This window comes from Gigantopelta aegis, chromosome 1, assembly GCF_016097555.1.
Source record: "Gigantopelta aegis isolate Gae_Host chromosome 1, Gae_host_genome, whole genome shotgun sequence".
NCBI lineage: Eukaryota > Metazoa > Mollusca > Gastropoda > Neomphalida > Peltospiridae > Gigantopelta > Gigantopelta aegis.
Window position 1 is genome coordinate 15,699,457 of NC_054699.1, and position 26,884 is coordinate 15,726,340.

A 26,884-nucleotide genomic window follows, 5' to 3' on the forward strand; every position below is an offset into this window, starting at 1 on the left:
TCAAATTTTGTAATGCTATACTCAGTTTGATTGAAAAATGTGACAAACAGTTGACTGCATTAACAAGGGCAGATATAGGGTGGACATTCAACAATTATGTAATGTTCTATTGTGGGATGAAAGTGACAAACACATGACTATTATTAAGGGCAGATATAGGGTGGACATTCAACAATTATGTAATGCTCTATTGTGGGATGAAAGTGACAAACAGATGACTGTATTATCAAGAGCACATATAGGGTGGACATTCAACAATTATGTAATGCTCTATTGTAAGATGACAGGAACAAACAGTTGACTGTATTAACAAGGGTAGATATAGGGTGGACATTCAACAATTATGTAATGCTCTATTGTAAGATGACAGGAACAAACAGTTGACTGTATTAACAAGGGTAGATATAGGGTGGACATTCAACAATTATGTAATGCTCTATTGTAAGATGACAGGAACAAACAGTTGACTGTATTAACAAGGGTAGATATAGGGTGGACATTCAACAATTATGTAATGCTCTATTGTGGGATGAAAGTGACAAACAGTTGACTGTATTAACAAGGATAGATATAGGGTGGACATTCAACATAAAGGAATGCTCTATTGTGGGATGAAAGTGACAAACAGTTGACTGTATTAACAAGGGCAGATATAGGGTGGACATTCAACAATTATGTAATGCTCTATTGTAAGATGACAGGAACAAACAGTTGACTGCATTAACAAGGGCAGATATAGGGTGGACATTCAACAATTATGTAATGCTCTATTGTGGGATGAATGTGACAAACAGTTGACTGCATTAACAAGGGCAGATATAGGGTGGACATTCAACAATTATGTAATGCTCTATTGTAAGCTGACAGGAACAAACAGTTTGACTGCATTAACAAGGGCAGATATAGGGTGGACATTCAACAATTATGTAATGCTCTATTGTAAGATGACAGGAACAAACAGTTGACTGTATTAACAAGGGTAGATATAGGGTGGACATTCAACAATTATGTAATGCTCTATTGTAAGATGACAGGAACAAACAGTTGACTGTATTAACAAGGGTAGATATAGGGTGGACATTCAACAATTATGTAATGCTCTATTGTGGGATGAAAGTGACAAACAGTTGACTGTATTAACAAGGATAGATATAGGGTGGACATTCAACATAAAGGAATGCTCTATTGTGGGATGAAAGTGACAAACAGTTGACTGTATTAACAAGGGCAGATATAGGGTGGACATTCAACAATTATGTAATGCTCTATTGTAAGATGACAGGAACAAACAGTTGACTGCATTAACAAGGGCAGATATAGGGTGGACATTCAACAATTATGTAATGCTCTATTGTGGGATGAATGTGACAAACAGTTGACTGCATTAACAAGGGCAGATATAGGGTGGACATTCAACAATTATGTAATGCTCTATTGTAAGCTGACAGGAACAAACAGTTGACTGCATTAACAAGGGCAGATATAGGGTGGACATTCAACAATTATGTAATGCTCTATTGTAAGCTGACAGGAACAAACAGTTGACTGTATTAACAAGGGTAGATATAGGGTGGACATTCAACAATTATGTAATGCTCTATTGTGGGATGAAAGTGACAAACAGTTGACTGTATTATCAAGAGCACATATAGGGTGGACATTCAACAATTATGTAATGCTCTATTGTAAGCTGACAGGAACAAACAGTTGACTGTATTAACAAGGGTAGATATAGGGTGGACATTCAACAATTATGTAATGCTCTATTGTGGGATGAAAGTGACAAACAGTTGACTGTATTAACAAGGATAGATATAGGGTGGACATTCAACATAAAGGAATGCTCTATTGTGGGATGAAAGTGACAAACAGTTGACTGTATTAACAAGGGCAGATATAGGGTGGACATTCAACAATTATGTAATGCTCTATTGTAAGATGACAGGAACAAACAGTTGACTGCATTAACAAGGGCAGATATAGGGTGGACATTCAACAATTATGTAATGCTCTATTGTGGGATGAATGTGACAAACAGTTGACTGCATTAACAAGGGCAGATATAGGGTGGACATTCAACAATTATGTAATGCTCTATTGTAAGCTGACAGGAACAAACAGTTGACTGCATTAACAAGGGCAGATATAGGGTGGACATTCAACAATTATGTAATGTTCTATTGTGGGATGAATGTGACAAACAGTTGACTGCATTAACAAGGGCAGATATAGGGTGGACATTCAACAATAATGTAATGTTCTATTGTGGGATGAATGTGACAAACAGTTGACTGTATTAACAAGGGCAGATATAGGGTGGACATTCAACAAGTATGTAATGCTCTATTGTGTGATGAAAGTGACAAACAGATGGCTGTATTATTAAGGACAGATATCGGGGGGAGGGGGAGGGGGCATGCATTTAAATGAACATCAATGGATGTCATTATAAATGACACCAAATAAATGTATATGGTAGGCAAGACATGCAGTTCCCATAAGCATAAATTACAGTGAAGGAATGGGATGTTTTTTAAATTTATTTACTAGTTACCCATGGCTGGTGTATCAAAGACCATGGTATGTACAGCACTATCCTGTCTGTTGGATGGTGCATATAAAACATCCCTCGCTATTAATGGAAACAAGTACCGGGTTCTCTATGAAGACTATACATTGTATATACAGTGAAAATCCTCTAAACCGGACACCCTCAGGATCAAAGAAAGAAAAGAAAGAAATGTTTTATTTAATGACACACTCAACACATTTTATTTATGGTTATATGGCGTCAGACATATGGTTAAGGACCACTCAGATTTTGAGAGGAAACCTGCTGTCGCCACTACATGGGCTACTCTTTCCGATTAGCAGCAAGGGATCTTTTATTTGCACTTCCCACAGGCAGGATAGCACAAACCATGGCCTTTGTTGAACCAGTTATGGATCACTGGTCGGTGCAAGTGGTTTACACCTACCCATTGAGCATTGCGGAGCACTTACTCAGGGTTTGGAATCAGTATCTGAATTAAAAATCCCATGCCTCGACTGGGATCCAAACCCAGTACCTACCAGCCTGTTGACCGATGGCCTAACCACAAAGCCACCGAGGCTGGTCCCTCTGGACCAAGTAAAAAGTCTGGTTTTAAGAGGTATCCAGTTTAGAGAGGTTCTCATATGTACAGATATTTAAAAAGGGACCATAACAAATATCCGGTTTTTTAGGGAATTCCTGTTTACAGAGGGTCCAGTTTTGAGAGGTTTCACTGTGTATACTGATAGAAATAAATAAATGAGCGCATATGGTATCTGAGACCAAATTTAATTCACTATTAAAGTAGTTATGTCTGTATAAAACACAGATATGTGATGTGGCACTGAATGTTAGTACTGTGGGTATGTCTACCAGTAACACAGCTAACTTCCTTGTACTCTGGGTGGTGGCTGTGGGACTGACTGTCAGTACTGTGGGTATGTCTACCAGTAACACAGCTAACTTCCTTGTACTCTGGGTGGTGGCTGTGGGACTGACTGTCAGTACTGTGGGTATGTCTACCAGTAACACAGCTAACTTCCTTGTACTCTGGGTGGTGGCTGTGGGACTGACTGTCAGTACTGTGGGTATGTCTACCAGTAACACAGCTAACTTCCTTGTACTCTGGGTGGTGGCTGTGGGACTGACTGTCAGTACTGTGGGTATGTCTACCAGTAACACAGCTAACTTCCTTGTACTCTGGGTGGTGGCTGTGGGACTGACTGTCAGTACTGTGGGTATGTCTACCAGTAACACAGCTAACTTCCTTGTACTCTGGGTGGTGGCTGTGGGACTGACTGTCAGTACTGTGGGTATGTCTACCAGTAACACAGCTAACTTCCTTGTACTCTGGATGGTGGCTGTGGGACTGACTGTCAGTACTGTGGGTATGTCTACCAGTAACACAGCTAACTTCCTTGTACTCTGGGTGGTGGCTGTGGGACTGACTGTCAGTACTGTGGGTATGTCTACCAGTAACACAGCTAACTTCCTTGTACTCTGGGTGGTGGCTGTGGGACTGACTGTCAGTACTGTGGGTATGTCTACCAGTAACACAGCTAACTTCCTTGTACTCTGGGTGGTGGCTGTGGGACTGACTGTCAGTACTGTGGGTATGTCTACCAGTAACACAGCTAACTTCCTTGTACTCTGGGTGGTGGCTGTGGGACTGACTGTCAGTACTGTGGGTATGTCTACCAGTAACACAGTTAACTTCCTTGTACTCTGGGTGGTGGCTGTGGGACTGACTGTCAGTACTGTGGGTATGTCTACCAGTAACACAGTTAACTTCCTTGTACTCTGGGTGGTGGCTGTGGGACTGACTGTCAGTACTGTGGGTATGTCTACCAGTAACACAGCTAACTTCCTTGTACTCTGGGTGGTGGCTGTGGGACTGTCAGTACTGTGGGTATGTCTACCAGTAACACAGTTAACTTCCTTGTACTCTGGGTGGTGGCTGTGGGACTGACTGTCAGTACTGTGGGTATGTCTACCAGTAACACAGCTAACTTCCTTGTACTCTGGGTGGTGGCTGTGGGACTGACTGTCAGTACTGTGGGTATGTCTACCAGTAACACAGCTAACTTCCTTGTACTCTGGGTGGTGGCTGTGGGACTGAATGTCAGTACTGTGGGTATGTCTACCAGTAACACAGCTAACTTCCTTGTACTCTGGGTGGTGGCTGTGGGACTGACTGTCAGTACTGTGGGTATGTCTACCAGTAACACAGTTAACTTCCTTGTACTCTGGGTGGTGGCTGTGGGACTGACTGTCAGTACTGTGGGTATGTCTACCAGTAACACAGCTAACTTCCTTGTACTCTGGGTGGTGGCTGTGGGACTGACTGTCAGTACTGTGGGTATGTCTACCAGTAACACAGTTAACTTCCTTGTACTCTGGGTGGTGGTCAATATTATCTGCTATTATTTATGTGTTCCTTTATTTCTTTCCATCAGTATAATTACCAAATGTTTGACATCCACTTGCCAAGGATTAATTAATCAATGTGCTCTAGTGATGTTGTAAAACAACACAGACTAACTTGCTAGACATTACTGTGGCTGAACAGATGTCTACATTTAGTCTGCTAGAAAATCCATGTTAAAAAACAAAATTAACTTCACATTCACCACCTGTGCAAGGTTTTAGATGAAAAATACATTCTGTAAACCAAGTACATGTCTTGCATGAAGTAAACAGAAATTGGCAGCTGTTAAGTGGCTTAATGTCATAATCACAGCTGGTGTTGATTTTATTGGGTAACTGAAATGATTTACTAACAGTACATTAATGTTATAGAGTAGTGGCTGAGATCTATTACAAAACTGTTTATTCATTTTACAGTATAAATATAAAAAAAGTTCATCTCAGTTGTTTTGTATTAAAATTACCGTCATAAATTGATGATGTACATGTATATATTTCATGTTTTATGTTTTTCACAGTAGGAGTAATATGACTTTAATGTGTCGATATAATACATAGTGCATAATATATGTGTACATGTATAACATAGAAATATAAAATGCATATAAATACTATATAAAGCTATATTTTACTCACCCTTTTTCTATATTTACAATAAGTATGGGTAAAGTTTCAACCTATAGACAAATTTGCCATTATATAGTAGGAGAAGTTTGTATTGTTTAACCACACCACTAGAACACATTGATTAATTAATCATTGGCTATTGGATGTCAAACATTTATTAATTCTGACTCATCAGTGAAAACCTGCTACATTTTTCTGTTAGCAATAGGGATTTTTTTATATGCATTTTCCCACAGACAGGAAAGCACATACCACAGCCTTTGACCAATTGTGGTATAGTACAAACAAACAAACAAACAAACATCGACAACAATGACAATTGTAGACGACATGTGATGTAGTAGTTGCATACAGTACGTGTATAAACCATGCAATAAGGAAGTCAACTATAGAAGGGGGCGGGATGTAGCCCAGTGGTAAATTGTAGACGACATGTGATGTAGTGGTTGCATACAGTACGTGTATAAACCATGCAGTAAGGAAGTCAACTATAGAAGGGGGCGGAATGTAGCCCAGTGGTAAATTGTAGACGACATGTGATGTAGTAGTTGCATACAGTACGTGTATAAACCATGCAGTAAGGAAGTCAACTATAGAAGGGGGCGGGATGTAGCCCAGTGGTAAATTGTAGACGACATGTGATGTAGTAGTTGCATACAGTACGTGTATAAACCATGCAGTAAGGAAGTCAACTATAGAAGGGGGAGGGATGTAGCCCAGTGGTAAATTGTAGACGACATGTGTTGTAGTAGTTGCATACGGTACGTGTATAAACCATGCAGTAAGGAAGTCAACTATAGAAGGGGGAGGGATGTAGCCCAGTGGTAAATTGTAGACGACATGTGTTGTAGTAGTTGCATACGGTACGTGTATAAACCATGCAGTAAGGAAGTCAACTATAGAAGGGGGCGGGATGTAGCCCAGTGGTAAATTGTAGACGACATGTGATGTAGTAGTTGCATACAGTACGTGTATAAACCATGCAACAAGGAAGTCAACTATAGAAGGGGCGGGATGTAGCCCAGTGGTAAATTGTAGACGACATGTGATGTAGTAGTTGCATACAGTACGTGTATAAACCATGCAACAAGGAAGTCAACTATAGAAGGGGCGGGATGTAGCCCAGTGGTAAATTGTAGACGACATGTGATGTAGTAGTTGCATACAGTACGTGTATAAACCATGCAGTAAGGAAGTCAACTATAGAAGGGGCGGGATGTAGCCCAGTGGTAAATTGTAGACGACATGTGATGTAGTAGTTGCATACAGTACGTGTATAAACCATGCAGTAAGGAAGTCAACTATAGAAGGGGCGGGATGTAGCCCAGTGGTAAATTGTAGACGACATGTGATGTAGTAGTTGCATACAGTACGTGTATAAACCATGCAGTAAGGAAGTCAACTATAGAAGGGGGCGGGATGTAGCCCAGTGGTAAATTGTAGACGACATGTGATGTAGTAGTTGCATACAGTATGTGTATAAACCATGCAGTAAGGAAGTCAACTATAGAAGGGGGCGGGATGTAGCCCAGTGGTAAATTGTAGACGACATGTGATGTAGTAGTTGCATACAGTACGTGTATAAACCATGCAGTAAGGAAGTCAACTATAGAAGGGGGCGGGATGTAGCCCAGTGGTAAATTGTAGACGACATGTGATGTAGTAGTTGCATACAGTATGTGTATAAACCATGCAGTAAGGAAGTCAACTATAGAAGGGGGCGGGATGTAGCCCAGTGGTAAATTGTAGACGACATGTGATGTAGTGGTTGCATACAGTACGTGTATAAACCATGCAGTAAGGAAGTCAACTATAGAAGGGGGCGGGATGTAGCCCAGTGGTAAATTGTAGACGACATGTGATGTAGTAGTTGCATACAGTACGTGTATAAACCATGCAGTAAGGAAGTCAACTATAGAAGGGGGCGGGATGTAGCCCAGTGGTAAATTGTAGACGACATGTGATGTAGTAGTTGCATACAGTACGTGTATAAACCATGCAATAAGGAAGTCAACTATAGAAGGGGGCGGGATGTAGCCCAGTGGTAAATTGTAGACGACATGTGATGTAGTGGTTGCATACAGTACGTGTATAAACCATGCAGTAAGGAAGTCAACTATAGAAGGGGATGGGATGTAGCCCAGTGGTAAATTGTAGACGACATGTGATGTAGTGGTTGCATACAGTACGTGTATAAACCATGCAGTAAGGAAGTCAACTATAGAAGGGGGCAGGATGTAGCCCAGTGGTAAATTGTAGACAACATGTGATGTAGTAGTTGCATACAGTACGTGTATAAACCATGCAGTAAGGAAGTCAACTATAGAAGGGGGCGGGATGTAGCCCAGTGGTAAATTGTAGACGACATGTGATGTAGTAGTTGCATACAGTATGTGTATAAACCATGCAGTAAGGAAGTCAACTATAGAAGGGGGCGGGATGTAGCCCAGTGGTAAATTATAGACGACATGTGATGTAGTAGTTGCATACAGTATGTGTATAAACCATGCAGTAAGGAAGTCAACTATAGAAGGGGGTGGGATGTAGCCCAGTGGTAAATTGTAGACGACATGTGATGTAGTAGTTGCATACAGTACGTGTATAAACCATGCAGTAAGGAAGTCAACTATAGAAGGGGGCGGGATGTAGCCCAGTGGTAAATTGTAGACGACATGTGATGTTGTAGTTGCATACAGTACGTGTATAAACCATGCAGTAAGGAAGTCAACTATAGAAGGGGGTGGGATGTAGCCCAGTGGTAAATTGTAGACGACATGTGATGTTGTAGTTGCATACAGTATGTGTATAAACCATGCAGTAAGGAAGTCAACTATAGAAGGGGGTGGGATGTAGCCCAGTGGTAAATTGTAGACGACATGTGATGTAGTAGTTGCATACAGTACGTGTATAAACCATGCAGTAAGGAAGTCAACTATAGAAGGGGGCGGGATGTAGCCCAGTGGTAAATTGTAGACGACATGTGATGTTGTAGTTGCATACAGTATGTGTATAAACCATGCAGTAAGGAAGTCAACTATAGAAGGGGGTGGGATGTAGCCCAGTGGTAAATTGTAGACAACATGTGATGTAGTAGTTGCATACAGTACGTGTATAAACCATGCAGTAAGGAAGTCAACTATAGAAGGGGGTGGGATGTAGCCCAGTGGTAAATTGTAGACAACATGTGATGTAGTAGTTGCATACAGTACGTGTATAAACCATGCAGTAAGGAAGTCAACTATAGAAGGGGGCGGGATGTAGCCCAGTGGTAAATTGTAGACGACATGTGATGTAGTGGTTGCATACAGTACGTGTATAAACCATGCAGTAAGGAAGTCAACTATAGAAGGGGGTGGGATGTAGCCCAGTGGTAAATTGTAGACAACATGTGATGTAGTGGTTGCCTACAGTACGTGTATAAACCATGCAGTAAGGAAGTCAACTATAGAAGGGGGCGAGATGTAGCCCAGTGGTAAACCACTCGCTTAGTGAGCAGTCAGTCTGGGATCAATTCCCGTCAGGGCTATTTCTCGTTCCATCCAATGCACCACAACGTGTATATCAAAAGCTGTGGTATGTGCTATCCTGTCTATAGGATGGTGCATATAAAAGATCCCTTGCTACTAATGGAAAAATGTAGCGGGTTTCTTCTCTAAGACTACATGTTAAAATTACCAAATGTTTGATAGCCGATGCTTAATAAATCAATGTGCTCTAGGGGTGTCGTTAAACCAAAAAAAAAATTTCAACTATAGACATATATGTACAGTCATAGCTAGCTGGTAAGGAAGTCTCCATGCATGCAGTCTCCTCCTTCACTGACTGCCTGTGTAGATAGTGTGGTCAGAGTAAAACGTAAAAGTAACTGAATAAAAAATCAAGAATTAAATGTTGAAATTGTTGTTCTTGTGTGTTGCAGCCCTGTGGTGTTGACTACGAGTTGAAAACATTTGTAGCTGATGGAGTCGAGGAGAAACCACACAAGAGGTGAGTTCGGTAGTTTACCGTGGTCATTAATTACAACTATGCTGTTGTATCGGGTGTATACCACCAAATCAAATCTCATAGACGACAATAGTAATAACATATGTGTCTAAAACTCCAACCTGCAGCGTGTCAATCGACATATACACTGCGGATATAAATAATACCATCTCTCACCCTTAAAGTAAATCAGAAAAAAATGGAGGTTAAGCTGCTCATTTCAGAGATAACAGGTAGTGTCTATGATTATCCTAGTTCCTCACAAAATTTGAGTACTGTTTTTTTTAACAGGTACCTGATACATGTTTCAAGCACATGCAATACTACTTGACACAGTGGTATTAGAGGAAATAAAATTGCATACATTTTTTGCCAAGATGAAAAAAACTAAAAAAAATGTTTACAATGTTTACAACAAACACATGTACTCACATTTATCACCAATGACAGGACTGTTGGTATTAACTGCTCTATCAAAGGTTGGGTGCACCTCGAACTTTGACCCAGCTGGAAGTTATTGGATTTAGTATGGTACTACCTTTAAGAGGATGGCTTTAGCCAGGGCTCGAATTTAACGCAGCTGCAAGATCTTAGTCATATGTCTGAATGCCCTGACAATTAAACAGAGCCTCACGGCCAAACTGGCCATGCTAAGTATTTTGCATGTTACTAATTGGTCATTGGAGATCCACGAGATAACCGGTATACCACAATATAAATTTTGATCAATATGTCGCATTATTTTTATGGCATACTGGTATATTTTGCGCTTATATATTATGTATGTGTGTAATTGAACACATATTATATTTTCAAACAAACACTACCAGTTTAAAAAAAGAAAGAACAGCTTCACTTATTTGGAACGAATCTTGATTGACTGTAGTGTATTATTTTATTAAGTTATACAAAATGTACATGAAATTAGAGCACTTTATAAATTCCAATCAGTGAGAATTGGTCTTTGCAATATATCACGGTACATGGTACATTCAGGTTCCTGTATTGCAGCTTATTGCAATAAGCTAATTTTGGCAACACCCATCTCTATTGGTCTTCATACACATGTACATGTATTCGAGCATGACTCCTGAATGCTGTTTGATTATGAAGACATGGAACCATTCACACTGGTTATTTGTAGAATAAATTATCATTCACCTGTATTTCATTGCGAGATAAGAAAAATCAAAGTGTCTATCGTATATTGCCGTGTATTAGCCGACTCCTTGGATAAGCCGACCTCTTAGTTTGACCCTAAATATCCAGTACAAAATCATCGGCCTTGTGTATAAGCCAAGTCATCTTTTGTCCAGCTGTATGTTGTATCGATTTCAATAATACTGTCAACAAACAGACATGTGCTTTTCTTGTTCATTACATTTGTTTTCCCTTTAATTATTACAAACACAGTAATCGCGATCGCAATCAATCATCAATGTGGCAATGCTAACATCTACCATGCTGTGAAAAATAATTTAGAATTGATAAAGCATAACAGGAAAATAAATAATTCAAGCTGTAACAACATATCACTTCACATAAGTAATTAATTTATTTACTGGACAGCAAAAAGTAAAATCATTGAAGCATGCATGTTTAATCCCTCACCACATACACAAACAAAAGATCAGGCGGTCCGTGACTGCAGCTGTTCACTGTATATGGTATGATCATGTGACAATAGTGGGAGTAATTATCATCCTGAAATTCATGTTGTTTTTTCAGTCGATAATGTTAATAATGAGCTTAACTTATTTATGGCATTGCTTTACAGTTTAATGCACCCTCCCAACAAAACAATAATATTACAAATATAATACTTGTTTGAAGACAAAAACACCGTTTTGTATCTTAAACTTGCTATATGAAAGACTGGTCCCAGCACAGGTCAAACAAAGATGGCGGACAGTTGGAAAGAATAAGTTTTTGCCATTGAAATGACAATAAAACAAGTAATTTTTTATTATTATTCATCAAACTTATAATGCATTCAAGAACAAAAAACTGCATAATATTGCATGATGGGGTGTTTTATTTATACTGTGCACAAATTATTGTTACATAATCTGTGAAAGGCTAAGGGTCTGATCAAAATTTGTAAGTCACGGTCAGGAGTATTTTAGATCAAAATTTTATGCTCCAATTTCTTGCCTCCGTGTATAAGCTGACTCTCTTCTTTTGGAAAGTGTTTCTAGACTTCAAAAGTCGGCTAATACACGGCAATATACGGAAAGTGCATTCACGCACAGACACATGCATGCACATATACATGCACACACATATACACACACATATATACACATGCATGCACACACATACTAGGGTCTTCATGAGTACTCGGGCATGGGTCATGTCTAACAAGACTCGAGTCCATTCACAGGACTCAAGTACCTGTACAAGGTGGAATACAATGATCAACTGTAATACAATATAGGACAATAATTCAGCAGTAAATAATCAATGATATACGGTAAGTTACACAATAATTACATGATCATGCTCTAGTTCCTCATTTTAATCTGGCCGTCTGGCCGTCACAACAATGAACATATCATCCAGTTTCTAAACGCAATACAATGGCATGATTTGGTATCCATGTTCAGTGCTGGAATTAAGATGCATAATGCTATTTTACTTTATTCCTTAGTCTCATCGTCATCTAGTGTAAGCGTCGGGTACTCGAGTCCGGGTCGAGTTTGCTCAAGGCTCTAACACACGCACACATACATGCACGCACACACACGCACACACACACACACACACACACACACACACACACACACACATAGACAGACACATAGACACACACACACACACAAAAACACACACACAAAAACACACACACACACACAAACACACACACACACACAAACACACACACACACACACAAACACACACACAAAACACACACACACACACACACAAAAACACATACACGCTCACACACACAAAAACACATACACACACACACAAACACACACATATACACACACACATACACATAGACACCAAGGCATACACACAGACACACACACACACACACAAAAACACACACACATATACACACACACACAACACACACAACACACACACACACACAACACACACACACAGACACCAAGACATATGCACAGATACACACAAAAAAAAACACACATACACACATACACACACACATACACACACACACCAAAACACACACACATACATACACACACACACACACACACACACAAAAACACACACACACACACACACACACACACACACACACACACATATATACATACACACACACACACACACATACACACACAAAAAAAAACATACATACATACACACACACATACACACACACAAAAAACACACACACACACACACACACACACACACACACAAACACACATACACACACACACACACACACACACTACACCACAACACAACAAAACACAACACACATGGAGCTGTTGTTTTATATTAAGACACTTGTTGAACTTTGACATGTTGCCCTGCCATCTGACCATAATGCCCTCAACATTCCGCCATTAATCAAGGCCCCATGCTTTCATTGCTGTACAATTATATAACTTTTTGCTTAAATTAGAAATTTTGGCAAAATCCAATATGTTTTTAGTAATCCTTTATCTTTGGAAATGCTCAAAATGCATTTAGCTTTGGTTTTTGTGTGAGACATGAAGGTACATGTGTACATACATTAATGTACGTGCCGTACCACACCTAGGGAATTCTGGGATCAAGCCTTTATATAAAAACAAAACAATAAAGATAATAAAATCACAAGAAAGAGTTGGCTAAAAGGCCATTTGTAAGCTAATGGCTTTGAAAATCAATACGTCTAATCTAATATTTACAAGAACACATGTGAAGAAGTTCGTGTGTTGGTTTTTTTATCTTGTCACTGCCATTAATCATCATTTTCCAGACTTCAAACTCTGACACCGGCCTCGGTGGCGTCGTGGCAGGCCATCGGTCTACAGGCTGGTAGGTACTGGGTTCGGATCCCAGTCGAGGCATGGAATTTTTAATCCAGATACCGACTCCAAACCCTGAGTGAGTGCTCCGCAAGGCTCAATGGGTAGGTGTAAACCACTTGCACCGACCAGTGATCCATAACTGGTTCAACAAAGGCCATGGTTTGTGTTATCCTGCCTGTGGGAAGCGCAAATAAAAGATCCCTTGCTGCCTGTCATAAAAAGAGTAGCCTATGTGGCGACAGCAGGTTTCCTCTAAAAAAATCTGTGTGGTCCTTAACCATATGTCTGACGCCATATAACCGTAAATAAAATGTGTTGAGTGCGTCGTTAAATAAAACACTTCTTTCTTTCTTTTCAAACTCTGACAGTAAGATTTGTTGTAAACAGACAGTTGTAGAAAAAAACTACTAATTTTGTGTGCAGTAGATGCGTCTTTGATCATGCTGGTGCCTTGGTTGTTGTTGGATGTGGGGTTTTTTTTTTTTGGGGGGGGGGGGGGGTTGCATTACAAATCCAAACTGATGAGTATCTGACTTTGAGCTATTATCAGTGGGCAGCTAAATCATACTTCTCCTTCATCTGAGTAATATTAACATTGTATTACCGGCCTCAGTGGTGCAGTGGTTAATTAAGCCATCGGACTACAGGCTGGTAGGTACAGGGTTAACAGCCTAGTACCAGCTCCAACCCAGACTGAGTTCTTAAGGTGTCAATTGGAAGGCCACTACACTCTCTTCTCTCTCACTAACCACTAACCAACTAACAACTAACCCACTGTCCTGGACAGACAGCCCAGATAGCTGAGGTGTATGCCCAGGACAGCGTGCTTGAACCTTAATTGGATATAAGCACGGAAATGTAAGTTGAAAGAAAACTAAAATCAGTGTATTAGGCAAGGAAAAGAAAGGATTTTTTTTCCATTAGTAGCAAGTGATCTTTTATATGCATATGTTTGACATTCAGTAGCCAATGATTAATAATCAATGTACTTTAGTGGTGTCGTTAAACAAAACAAACAAAAATCATCGTTCATATGTTGGTGGTTTTATATTTTTCACAACTGTTACACAGGCTTTTTTCCAGAAAATAATTTGAGGGTTCATAATAAAAACAAAACAGATCGTAAGTGCCCATTCTACGTAGTTACATGTATGGGTTTATATGTATGGGTTTAAAATCTTTTAAAATTAGACATTCCATTTCATGTACTTTGACCAATTTTAAACAGCGGTTTCTTAATATAATTTTAGAGTACATAATTTTACCCTCAGTACCCTCTGACAGAAACCCTGCTGTAGACAGAAATATCAAGTTCAGAAATAAAAATTCTCTGATTTTGTTTTTGGAATTTGATTTTAGTGTTGCACAAAAACATTTCCTGGCCATTTTCTTTGATGAAAAGTGCACAGGAATCCCCTACTGTTCAAAACAGATTGGTTTACCAGATCCTTTTTTATTTTTATTTTTTGATCAATGTCATTTTCATCTCTGAGAATTCTAGTTTTAGAAAGATAAAACAAAACAAAAGTATTTTGTACAAATTAGCAAAAAAAATTACAGTGCACTTTTTCTAAGTATTGTTACGAAGAATTAAAAACTAAAAAAAATAAAAAATTAATAGTACACATTTAGTTTTGCCACATGTTTTAGTTCTGCTTTTCTTTTTGCCAAAATATCTCTGAATGTTCTAGTTTAAAAAAAGATGAAATAACAAAAATTGTATTATGAACAAGGGCGTCATCGGGGGGGGGGGGGGTTCCAGAGGGTTCATACCAACCCCCCATTTTGAACCAGCATGATTTTTTAAAACTAAATATGGCAAAAATAGAAAATTATTTTTGCTTATATTTTGTATATCTTTAAATTGCCTTCCAAAATACACTAGAATGCAGCATTTGGCTGCTAGAAATAACAAATTTTTCCAGGAGTGTATGCCCCCGGACCCAACTAGCAGCCTCAATTATTTTCGAACCTCCCCCCACTTCTGAAAAGCTGGTAACACTCTTGATGAACAAAACCAAAAAGTTGACAGTTTTAGTGCATTTACATCCTGTCAGGGACTTTGGTTTTCATTGTTTTCTAAATACAGTTATTAAGAATTAATAGTACACATTTAAATTTGTCATATGTTTCTGTTGTATTTTGGTTTTGCTAAAATATGATCAGTTTTCAAAAAAAGAGATGAAACAAAACCAGTATGTATAAAACCAAAATGGCTGCTAGTATGTATAAAAGCATAATGGCTGCTGCATGTGTCCCATCTTTTTGTATGTGTAAATATAGTTATTAAGAATTAATAGTACACATTAATTTTGCCATATGTTTTAGATATGCTTTGTGTTTTGACAAAATATTAGGGGCTCTATATCAAAGTTCCTGGAATTTGTTGTTTCAATTTGTCTTGGGTATATAGTACCTGTAAAAATTGGAATGTAGTTAGTTGTAAATTTTAGCCTGAGATAACATATAATATGGGTGTTTGATACAATTAAAAAAAGAAAAAAAGAAGTTTGTTTTGTTTAACGACACCACTAGAGCACATTGATTAATTATTCATCGGCTATTGGATTTCAAACATGGTCATTTTGACAGTCATAGAGAGGAAACCTGCTACATTTTCTCACTAGTAACAAGGAATCTTTTATATGCACCATCCCACAGACAGGATAGCACATACCACGGCCTTTGATATACCAGTCGTGGTGCACTGTCTAAAATTAACCAGTGCCCCACATACTGATACTTCAAAGTCTGTGGTATGTACTGTACTGTCTTGTCCAAAAAAATAATACAAAAGATCCCTTGTTGCTTTTTTTTTTTTGTACGTGGTTTCAGTGAGGTTTCCTCATTCCCATAAGACTGAGTGTCACTTTTTATTCAGATCTTCAAAACACATATATTATACAGTACATGGAGAACATTACAATTTCTATTAAAATGCATGGTTAGTAATTAATAAAACAAAATATATATTATATCTGAAGGAATCAACTGAGCTACTTTGCCTTTGATGAGTTGTATTATTGTATGACATTGTCCGTACGTCCATCTGTACGTTCGTCCGTATGTTCATCTGTAAACATTTTGTTTCCGGAGCATATCTTTCGTATCAATTCATATAGGAACATCAACCTTGCATGCAAGTACTGACATTCCTTTCCTTTAAAAGTATCCTTGTTGCTTACCTCTAATAAGAGTATCCTATGCAATAAGAATGAGATTCTTCACTCTGTTGCCACTATTATTAAACTCTCATTCTTTTCTTTAAAAGACTCCTTGTTGCTTACCTCTAATAAGAGTATCCTATGCAATAAGAATGAGATTCTTCACTCTGTTGCCACTATTATTAAACTGTCATTCTTTTCTTTAAAAGACTCCTTGTTGCTTATCTCTAATAAGAGTATCCTATGTGGTCGGAATGAGATTCTTCACTCTGTTGGCACTATTATTAAACTGTCATTCTTTTCTTTAAAAGACTCCTTGTTGCTTATCTCTAATAAGAGTATCCTATGTGGTCGGAATGAGATTCTTCACTCTGTTGCCACTATTATTAAACTGTCATTCTTTTCTTTAAAAGACTCCTTGTTGCTTATCTCTAATAAGAGTATCCTATGTGGTCGGAATGAGATTCTTCACTCTGTTGCCACTATTATTAAACTGTCATTCTTTTCTTTAAAAGACTCCTTGTTGCTTATCTCTAATAAGAGTATCCTATGTGGTCGGAATGAGATTCTTCACTCTGTTGCCACTATTATTAAACTGTCATTCTTTTCTTTAAAAGACTCCTTGTTGCTTATCTCTAATAAGAGTATCCTATGTGGTCGGAATGAGATTCTTCACTCTGTTGCCACTATTATTAAACTGTCATTCTTTTCTTTAAAAGACTCCTTGTTGCTTATCTCTAATAAGAGTATCCTATGTGGTCGGAATGAGATTCTTCACTCTGTTGCCACTATTATTAAACTGTCATTCTTTTCTTTAAAAGACTCCTTGTTGCTTATCTCTAATAATAGTATCCTATGCAATAAGAATGAGATTCTTCACTCTGTTGCCACTATTATTACACTCTCATTCTTTTCTTTAAAAGACTCCTTGTTGCTTATCTCTAATAAGAGTATCCTATGTGGTCGGAATGAGATTCTTCACTCTGTTGCCACTATTATTAAACTGTCATTCTTTTCTTTCTTTGTTCTTCTCGGCGGGATGTAGCCCCTTGGTAAAGCGCTTGATTGATGTGCGATCAGTTTGGGATCGATCCCTATCAGTCAGCCCATTGGGCTATTTCTCGTTTCAGCTAGTGCACCATGACTGGTATATCAAAGGCCGTGGTATGTGCTATCCTGTCTGTGGGATGGTGCAATTTCCTCTCTGAGACTATATATCATAATGATCAAATGTTTGACATCCAGTAGCTGATGATTAATAAATCAATGTGCTCTAGTGATGTTGTTAAACAAAACAAAACAAAACTTCTTTCAGTAGGCCCATTTGTGTATTTCTCATTCCAGCCAGTACACCACGGCTGGTATATCAAAGGCTGTGGTATGTGATATGCTGTCTGTGGGATGGTGCACAAAAAAGATCCCTTGCTGTATTAGAAAAAATGCAGCAGGTTTCCTCTCTGAGACTATATATCATAATGATCAAATGTTTGACATCCAGTAGCTGATGATTAATAAATCAATGTGCTCTAGTGATGTTGTTAAACAAAACAAAACAAAACTTCTTTCAGTAGGCCCATTTGGGTATTTCTCATTCCAGCCAGTGCACTACAGCTGGTATATCAAAGGCCGTGGTTTGTGCTATCCTGTCTTTGAAATGATGCACATAAAAGATTCCTTGCTGCTAATGGAAAAACATAGCAGGTTTCTTCTCAGTACGTCAAGATTACCAAATGTATAACATCCAATAGCTGATGATTAATAAATCCAATTAATGTGTTCCAGTCTTGTCGTTAAATAAAACAAAGTTTAATTTTAAAAACTTTTTCTTTGTTTTTCAGAAATTCGGTGCGACTTGCAATCCGCAAACTGACATATGCCCCCGAAGAGCCGGCCCCACAGCCAAGCGCCGAGAATTTGAAGGATTTCATGATGAGTCCAGGAAACATTCGACTCGAAGCCTCGTTAGACAAAGAGGTAACACATGTACACGTATGTTGCAGCCCGCTGCAAAATGTCACCTGTATTTTCATCACCAGATAAGGAAAATCAAAGTCTCCAAGTCCCTTGCTCCTTTCTTTTACTACTGATGAAATTATCAACGGCTTTCTTTTTCGAAAGTGTATGCACGCACGCACGCACAGTTGTCCAATCATCATAATTAGCCATAGGTAACTATGAATATTACAAAGGTAGTCTTTCAGTCCTAAGGTCAACGACCTTCACTCTTTGTACACAATTAAGGGCGGAACGTGGCCTAGTGGTAAAGCATTTGCTTGATGCGTGATTGGTCTGTGATCGATCCCCATCAGTGGGCTCATTGGACTATTTCTCGCTCCAGCCAGTGCACCACAACTGGTATATATGAAAGGCTGTGGTATGTGTTAGCCTGTCTGTGGAATAGTGCATATAAAAGATCCCTTGCTGCTAATCAAAAAGAGTAACCCATGAAGTGGCGACAGCAGGTTTTCTCTCTCAATATCTGTGTGGTTCTTGACCATGTGTCTGACACCATATAACCGTAAATAAAATGTGTTGAGTGCATCATTAAATAAAACGTTTCCTTCTTCGTCTTTGTACACAATAAATATAACATATTCAACGGTAATATTTTTATATGATATAATATGACAAAAGGTAATTTTTATATCTTTCATGTTCTAAAACTTACACTTAATATTTTGTCTAAAATTACAAAAAACAAAAAACATATTGACATGTAACCTTACAATAACCATAAACTGGGTGCATGACGTTTCCGTTTTAAGAACACTGGAAAAATTACAAAACAAAATTGCTATCGAATTTATTTAGTTTGAACATTACAAAGGCACCTGATTGTGTATGAAGAAAATCTTGTAAATAGAAAATTGTACTAATTACAAAATATGGATTTCAAGTTTAATTAATGATAAAATCTAAACGAGAGTCAGATACCAACACTGTTCGTGAGTTTCATAAAAATGGTATGACAGGTAAGCTAGTTTAGTGTTTTATTTCTTAACAACCAACTGCAAACAAGCCGCAACACAGAAGTAAGCAGATGTTAAGACCTACTACACCTTATTGTTCTACAACTTGGGTCAGCGAGTGATTTACGGCACTCTCATGTCACGCCAATATTACACTAGTTAAATATTGAATGATTGTTATGACATGAGCAATATCTTACACTGGTGTGTTATAAATTATATTGATTGTGTACGAAGCCAAAACACCAGTATTACACTAATTAGATATTGAGTGATTGTTTTGACATGAGCAATATCTTACACTGGTGTGTTATAAATTATATTGATTGTGTACGAAGCCAAAACACCAGTATTACACTAATTAGATATTGAGTGATTGTTATGACATGAGCAATATCTTACACTGGTGTGTTATAAGTTATATTGATTGTGTACGAAGCCAAAACACCAGTATTACACTAATTAGATATTGAGTGATTGTTATGACATGAGCAATATCTTACACTGGTGTGTTATAAGTTATATTGATTGTGTACAAAGCCAAAACACCAGTATTACACTAATTAGATATTGAGTGATTGTTATGACATGAGCAATATCTTACACTGGTGTGTTATAAGTTATGTTGATTGTGTACGAAGCCAAAACACCAGTATTACATTAATTAGATATTGAGTGATTGTTATGACATGAGCAATATCTTACACTGGTGTTTAATAAGTTATATTGATTGTGTACGAAGCCAAAACACCAGTATTACACTAATTAGATATTGAGTGATTGTTATGACATGAGCAATATCTTACACTGGTGTGTTATAAGTTATGTTGATTGTGTACGAAGCCAAAACACCAGTATTACACTAATTAGATATTGAGTGATTGTTATGACATGAGCAATATCTTACACTGGTGTGTTATAAGTTATATTGATTGTGTACGAAGCCAAAACACCAGTATTACACTAATTAGATATTGAGTGATTGTTATGACATGAGCAATATCTTACACTGGTGTGTTATAAGTTATATTGATTGTGTACGAAGCCAAAACACCAGTATTACACTAATTAGATATTGAGTGATTGTTATGACATGAGCAATATCTTACACTGGTGTGTTATAAGTTATGTTGATTGTGTACGAAGCCAAAACACCAGTATTACACTAATTAGATATTGAGTGATTGTTATGACATGAGCAATATCTTACACTGGTGTGTTATAAGTTATATTGATTGTGTACGAAGCCAAAACACCAGTATTACACTAATTAGATATTGAGCGATTGTTATGACATGAGCAATATCTTACACTGGTGTGTTATAAGTTATATTGATTGTGTACGAAGCCAAAACACCAGTATTACACTAATTAGATATTTAGTGATTGTTAAGACATGAGCAATATCTTACACTGGTGTGTTATAAGTTATATTGATTGTGTACGAAGCCAAAACACCAGTATTACACTAATTAGATATTGAGCGATTGTTATGACATGAGCAATATCTTACACTGGTGTGTTATAAGTTATATTGATTGTGTACGAAGCCAAAACACCAGTATTACACTAGTTAGATATTTAGTGATTGTTATGACATGAGCAATATCTTACACTGGTGTGTTATAAGTTATGTTGATTATGTACGAAGCCAAAACACCAGTATTACACTAGTTAGATATTGAGTGATTGTTATGACATGAGCAATATCTTACACTGGTGTGTTATAAGTTATGTTGATTGTGTACAAAGCCAAAACACCAGTATTACACTAATTAGATATTGAGTGATTGTTATGACATGAGCAATATCTTACACTGGTGTGTTATAAGTTATGATGATTGTGTACAAAGCCAAAACACCAGTATTACACTAATTAGATACTGAGTGATTGTTATGACATGAGCAATATCTTACACTGGTGTGTTATAAGTTATATTGATTGTGTACGAAGCCAAAACACCAGTATTACACTAATTAGATATTGAGTGATTGTTATGACATGAGCAATATCTTACACTGGTGTGTTATAAGTTATGTTGATTGTGTACAAAGCCAAAACACCAGTATTACACTAATTAGATATTGAGTGATTGTTATGACATGAGCAATATCTTACACTGGTGTGTTATAAGTTATGTTGATTGTGTACGAAGCCAAAACACCAATATTACACTAATTAGATATTGAGTGATTGTTATGACATGAGCAATATCTTACACTGGTGTGTAATACTAATAAGTTATATTTATTGTCTACGAAGCCAAACCAAGGGTGCAAAAATTTACTGTCAACAACCGTAAAACAAAAGTTTTAACTGTTTACATCAGTCGTGACAAATATTATTTTCATTTTCTTTCCTTAATGCTGATCTTCATTTTTGTTTTGTTTTCAGAAATATTACCACGGAGAAGGGTTAAATATCAATGTTCTAGTAGACAACAACACAAATAAAACTGTCAAGAAGATCAAACTATCAGGTCAGTTTTAGTTCTTTCTTTTCTATGATGGGGCAGAATCTGTAAAGCATTCACCTGAGGTGCTTGGGTTGAAGGATCAAATCCCCCCTCCCCCCCATGGACCCAGTCTCTGATAAATGGGTGGGACGTAGCCCAGTGGTAAAGTGTTTTCTATTTCTCGTTCCAGCCAGTGCACCATGACTGGTATATCAAAGGTCGTGGTATGTACTATCCTGTCTGTGGGATGGTGCATATAAAAGATCCCTTGCTACTAATGGAAAAATGTAGTGGGTTTCCTCTCTAAGATTATATGTCAAAATTGCCAAATGTTTAACATCCAACAGCCGATGTTTAATAAATAAATGTGCTCTAGTGGTGCTGTTAAACAAAACAAAACAAACAAACAAACAAACTATAAGACTATATATCAAAATTGCCAAATGTTTGACATCTAATAGCCGATGCTAATTAAATCAATGTGCTCTAGTAGTGTCGTTAAACAAACTTTAACTTTATTCTCTGATATTGTTTTTCTCGAACCCAACTAGTGCCCCATGACTGGTATATTATAAGCTGTGGTATGTGCTGTCCTGTCTGTGGGAAAGTGCATATAAAAGATCACTTACTGCTTTATTGGTAAGAGTAGCCTATGTGGCGGCAGTGAGTTTCTTTTCATTCAATCACATGTCGAAATAACCATTTGTTAAAGACACCAAGTAGTTGTATGTGAAACCTGGCTAAAGCAAACAAACCAGAATACTGTTAAAATGGGCCAACAATCATAGTCCTGGATTTTTTTAATTCTAAAACACGACTCTCTAAACACCGGATCCTGTCTAAATGAGATAAATATTACGGTAGGTCTCCGGAATGATCTGGTTTAGACAGGTTTCACTATAGTTTAAAATGTCCTAAGGTGTCATTAAACTAACATGGGGCTTCTAGAATATGGTAGCCCGTGGCTAGTAAAAAAGTTCATTCCACCATGCCCGACAGCAAGTAAAAAATAAAATTAAATTAAAAGTTAAAATTTAAGAAAAAAAATAAATTAAATTAAATAAAAAATATCCACAATCCCCAGCAGAAATGTCACCATTTTTGTTCTCTAATCTCATATCAATATCTAATCCTCATTAATATATACTGTCTAAAAATTAATATACTTACCAGTTTAATTTTATTCATACATCTAAACTGAACAGACAAAAATTATTTGTAAAAAATACTGTAGCCATGTTATTTACACTGGTACTCAATGATTTGCTATTTTAAGTAACACACTGTGGGAATAATGCAGTCACCAGTCAAGTACACTAAATTAGTTTCTGTTGCTGATAATGTTAACATTTTGTAATGAAACTGATCTAAACAGTGTATCCATATTGGGCAATACATACAAAAAGTGTGGTATCTTTTATTTTATTTACTTGCATAAAATAGCGCTAGCACTTGGCATTTGAGAGAATTTAATAATGTGTTTATTTGCATCCCCCAGTTTTGCAGACTAACGGTTTGCATTTTTCAATAGTGGGGCGGGACATAGCTCAGTGGTACAGTGCTCGGCTGATGCACGATCGATCTAGGATCAATACCCATCAGTGAGCCCACTGGGCTATTTCTCGTTCCAGCCAGTTCACCACAACTAGTGTAACTTTCCAATTTCTCCCACAATTTCGATCTGTTTCGACCCTTTCTGTCAGTTTCCTCCGACTCTGTCTTCTGAGCTGTCCACACCATCGCTTACCTGTCTCAACTTCCTCCACGGGTGCAGTCTCTGTGTATTTCCCTGCACCCACCTGGCATCCTCGTCCTCTGCCGCTAATAAAGCTGGTCTGACCCACGGCACTAACTAACGACCGCCGGTAGTAGGGGTGCATAGTAGGTGGTTACAAGTGCCTCTTAACAATGCCAGAAGTAACTACTGAACACTCCCCGAAGTGGTCAGACTAAGCCCACAACTAAAAGCTGATGGGGAATGGCAGGTGTGTGGCACAGATAGCCACAAGAGACAAACACCTGTTGCGGTTGGAGAGACAAGGACTGGGATGTGGAGGTGGACCGCGAAAGAATTTCAAAGATAGGAGGAGTTGCCAGATCGGGAAAAAATTAGATGGAATTCAAAGGAGAGAAAGGAAAGGGGGCAGTGGGATTAAAAAAACTAAAAAAAAACTAGTGTAACAAAGGCTGTGGTATGTTCTATCCTGTCTGTGGGATGGTGTATATAAAAGATCACGTGCTGCTAATCGAAAAGAGTAGCCCATGAAGTGGCGACAACAGGTTTGCTCCCTCAATATCTGTGTGGTCCAACGCCATATAACCGTATAAAATGTGTTGAGTTCATCGTTAAACAAAACCGTTCCTTCCTTTTCAATAGTATATTAAATAAAATAAACTGCAACTGCTAAAAATAGTTTACACTGTCTAATAAGTAGAATCACTACATATTTGGTCACATGGCAAAGGTCTACTACACATATATATTTTATTCCAAAAGTGATTTAATTCACAGGGGCAGGGGTATATTAGAGATGTACCGAAAGACAACTTCATTCTGACATAAAGGTACCAGTCTCGGTGGTGTTGTGGTTAAGCCATCGACATAAGGTTGGTAGGTACTGGGTTCTCAGCCTGGGTAGGTGTAAGGCCACTACACCCTCTTCTCTCTCACTAACCACTAACATAAGGTTGGTAGGTACTGGGTTCTCAGCCTGGGTAGGTGTAAGGCCACTACACCCTCTTCTCTCTCACTAACCACTAACATAAGGTTGGTAGGTTCTGGGTTCTCAGCCTGGGTAGGTGTAAGGCCACTACACCCTCTTCTCTCTCACTAATCACTAACATACGGTTGGTAGGTACTGGGTTCTCAGCCTGGGTAGGTGTAAGGCCACTACACCCTCTTCTCTCTCACTAACCACTAACATAAGGTTGGTAGGTACTGGGTTCTCAGCCTGGGTAGGTGTAAGGCCACTACACCCTCTTCTCTCTCACTAACCACTAACATAAGGTTGGTAGGTACTGGGTTCTCAGCCTGGGTAGGTGTAAGGCCACTACACCCTCTTCTCTCTCACTAACCACTAACATAAGGTTGGTAGGTTCTGGGTTCTCAGCCTGGGTAGGTGTAAGGCCACTACACCCTCTTCTCTCTCACTAACCACTAACATAAGGTTGGTAGGTACTGGGTTCTCAGCCTGGGTAGGTGTAAGGCCACTACACCCTCTTCTCTCTCACTAACCACTAACATAAGGTTGGTAGGTACTGGGTTCTCAGCCTGGGTAGGTGTAAGGCCACTACACCCTCTTCTCTCTCACTAACCACTAACATAAGGTTGGTAGGTACTGGGTTCTCAGCCTGGGTAGGTGTAAGGCCACTACACCCTCTTCTCTCTCACTAACCACTAACATAAGGTTGGTAGGTACTGGGTTCTCAGCCTGGGTAGGTGTAAGGCCACTACACCCTCTTCTCTCTCACTAACCACTAACATAAGGTTGGTAGGTTCTGGGTTCTCAGCCTGGGTAGGTGTAAGGCCACTACACCCTCTTCTCTCTCACTAACCACTAACATAAGGTTGGTAGGTACTGGGTTCTCAGCCTGGGTAGGTGTAAGGCCACTACACCCTCTTCTCTCTCACTAACCACTAACATAAGGTTGGTAGGTACTGGGTTCTCAGCCTGGGTAGGTGTAAGGCCACTACACCCTCTTCTCTCTCACTAACCACTAACATAAGGTTGGTAGGTACTGGGTTCTCAGCCTGGGTAGGTGTAAGGCCACTACACCCTCTTCTCTCTCACTAACCACTAACATAAGGTTGGTAGGTACTGGGTTCTCAGCCTGGGTAGGTGTAAGGCCACTACACCCTCTTCTCTCTCACTAACCACTAACATAAGGTTGGTAGGTACTGGGTTCTCAGCCTGGGTAGGTGTAAGGCCACTACACCCTCTTCTCTCTCACTAATCACTAACCAACTAACCACTAACCCTCTGTACTGGGCAGACAGCCCAGATAGTTGAGGTGTGTGCCCAGGACAGCATGCTTGAACCTTAATTGAATATAAGCACGAAAAAAAGTTGAAATGAAATGACATAAAGGTACGTTTGAAGTTGCCAACATTGGGTGTATATGAAAACAAACATTATCAATGGGAGAATGCAGTATTCTGTATTTGGTTAGGTTGATGGGGTGGGTGGGTGGGAGGGGGGAGGAGTGAAAATGTTCTCCCGTGTATATTATTTATGTCACATTGGTTATATACATATGAGCATTTATGAAGTGGGTAGGTTTTGGGTTTTTTAAATGTGTGTGTATATGTGAGTGATCTTAAAATGTTTGAATTGTGATCAGTTTCAAGCTTTGTGATATATTGTACCAAGCAATAATACAAACGTTTGTCAGGGCTTCTAGAATTTTCTAAAGATCCACTAGCCATGGGATTAGTAATTTTCAGAATCTACTATCCATGATTAAAAATCTACTAGCCCTACTGTATGTACTGTATGCATCAGTATTGTAAATTTGTAAAAAAATTTAGTAAAAAGTAAAAAAAAATTTAAACAAACAAAAAACAACCCCAGATTTTTGTATAAATAATCAATGATTGCAAATCCAACATGATTTTGGTCAACGTAGTATTTGTTAGTAATTCAAAATTAATTTTGTACTTCAGAAACTATGACAAGCGGCTTTAAATCTACACTGAACACCAAAAGAAATGCAATTGTTTGT

The 26,884-nt window shown here is 38.4% G+C and overlaps 1 protein-coding gene across 1 annotated transcript in view; it reads left to right on the plus strand.

Annotated features, from left to right (window-relative positions):
* LOC121371142 (arrestin red cell-like) overlaps positions 1 to 26,884 on the plus strand; it is a 149,626-nt gene that overhangs the window by 103,550 nt on the left and 19,192 nt on the right. Inside the window, exons 6-8 of the mRNA XM_041496813.1 lie at positions 9,507 to 9,574; positions 18,576 to 18,711; positions 22,102 to 22,186. Of these exons, the coding sequence (XP_041352747.1) occupies positions 9,507 to 9,574; positions 18,576 to 18,711; positions 22,102 to 22,186 (289 nt within the window). The remainder of the gene's footprint in view (positions 1 to 9,506; positions 9,575 to 18,575; positions 18,712 to 22,101; positions 22,187 to 26,884) is intronic.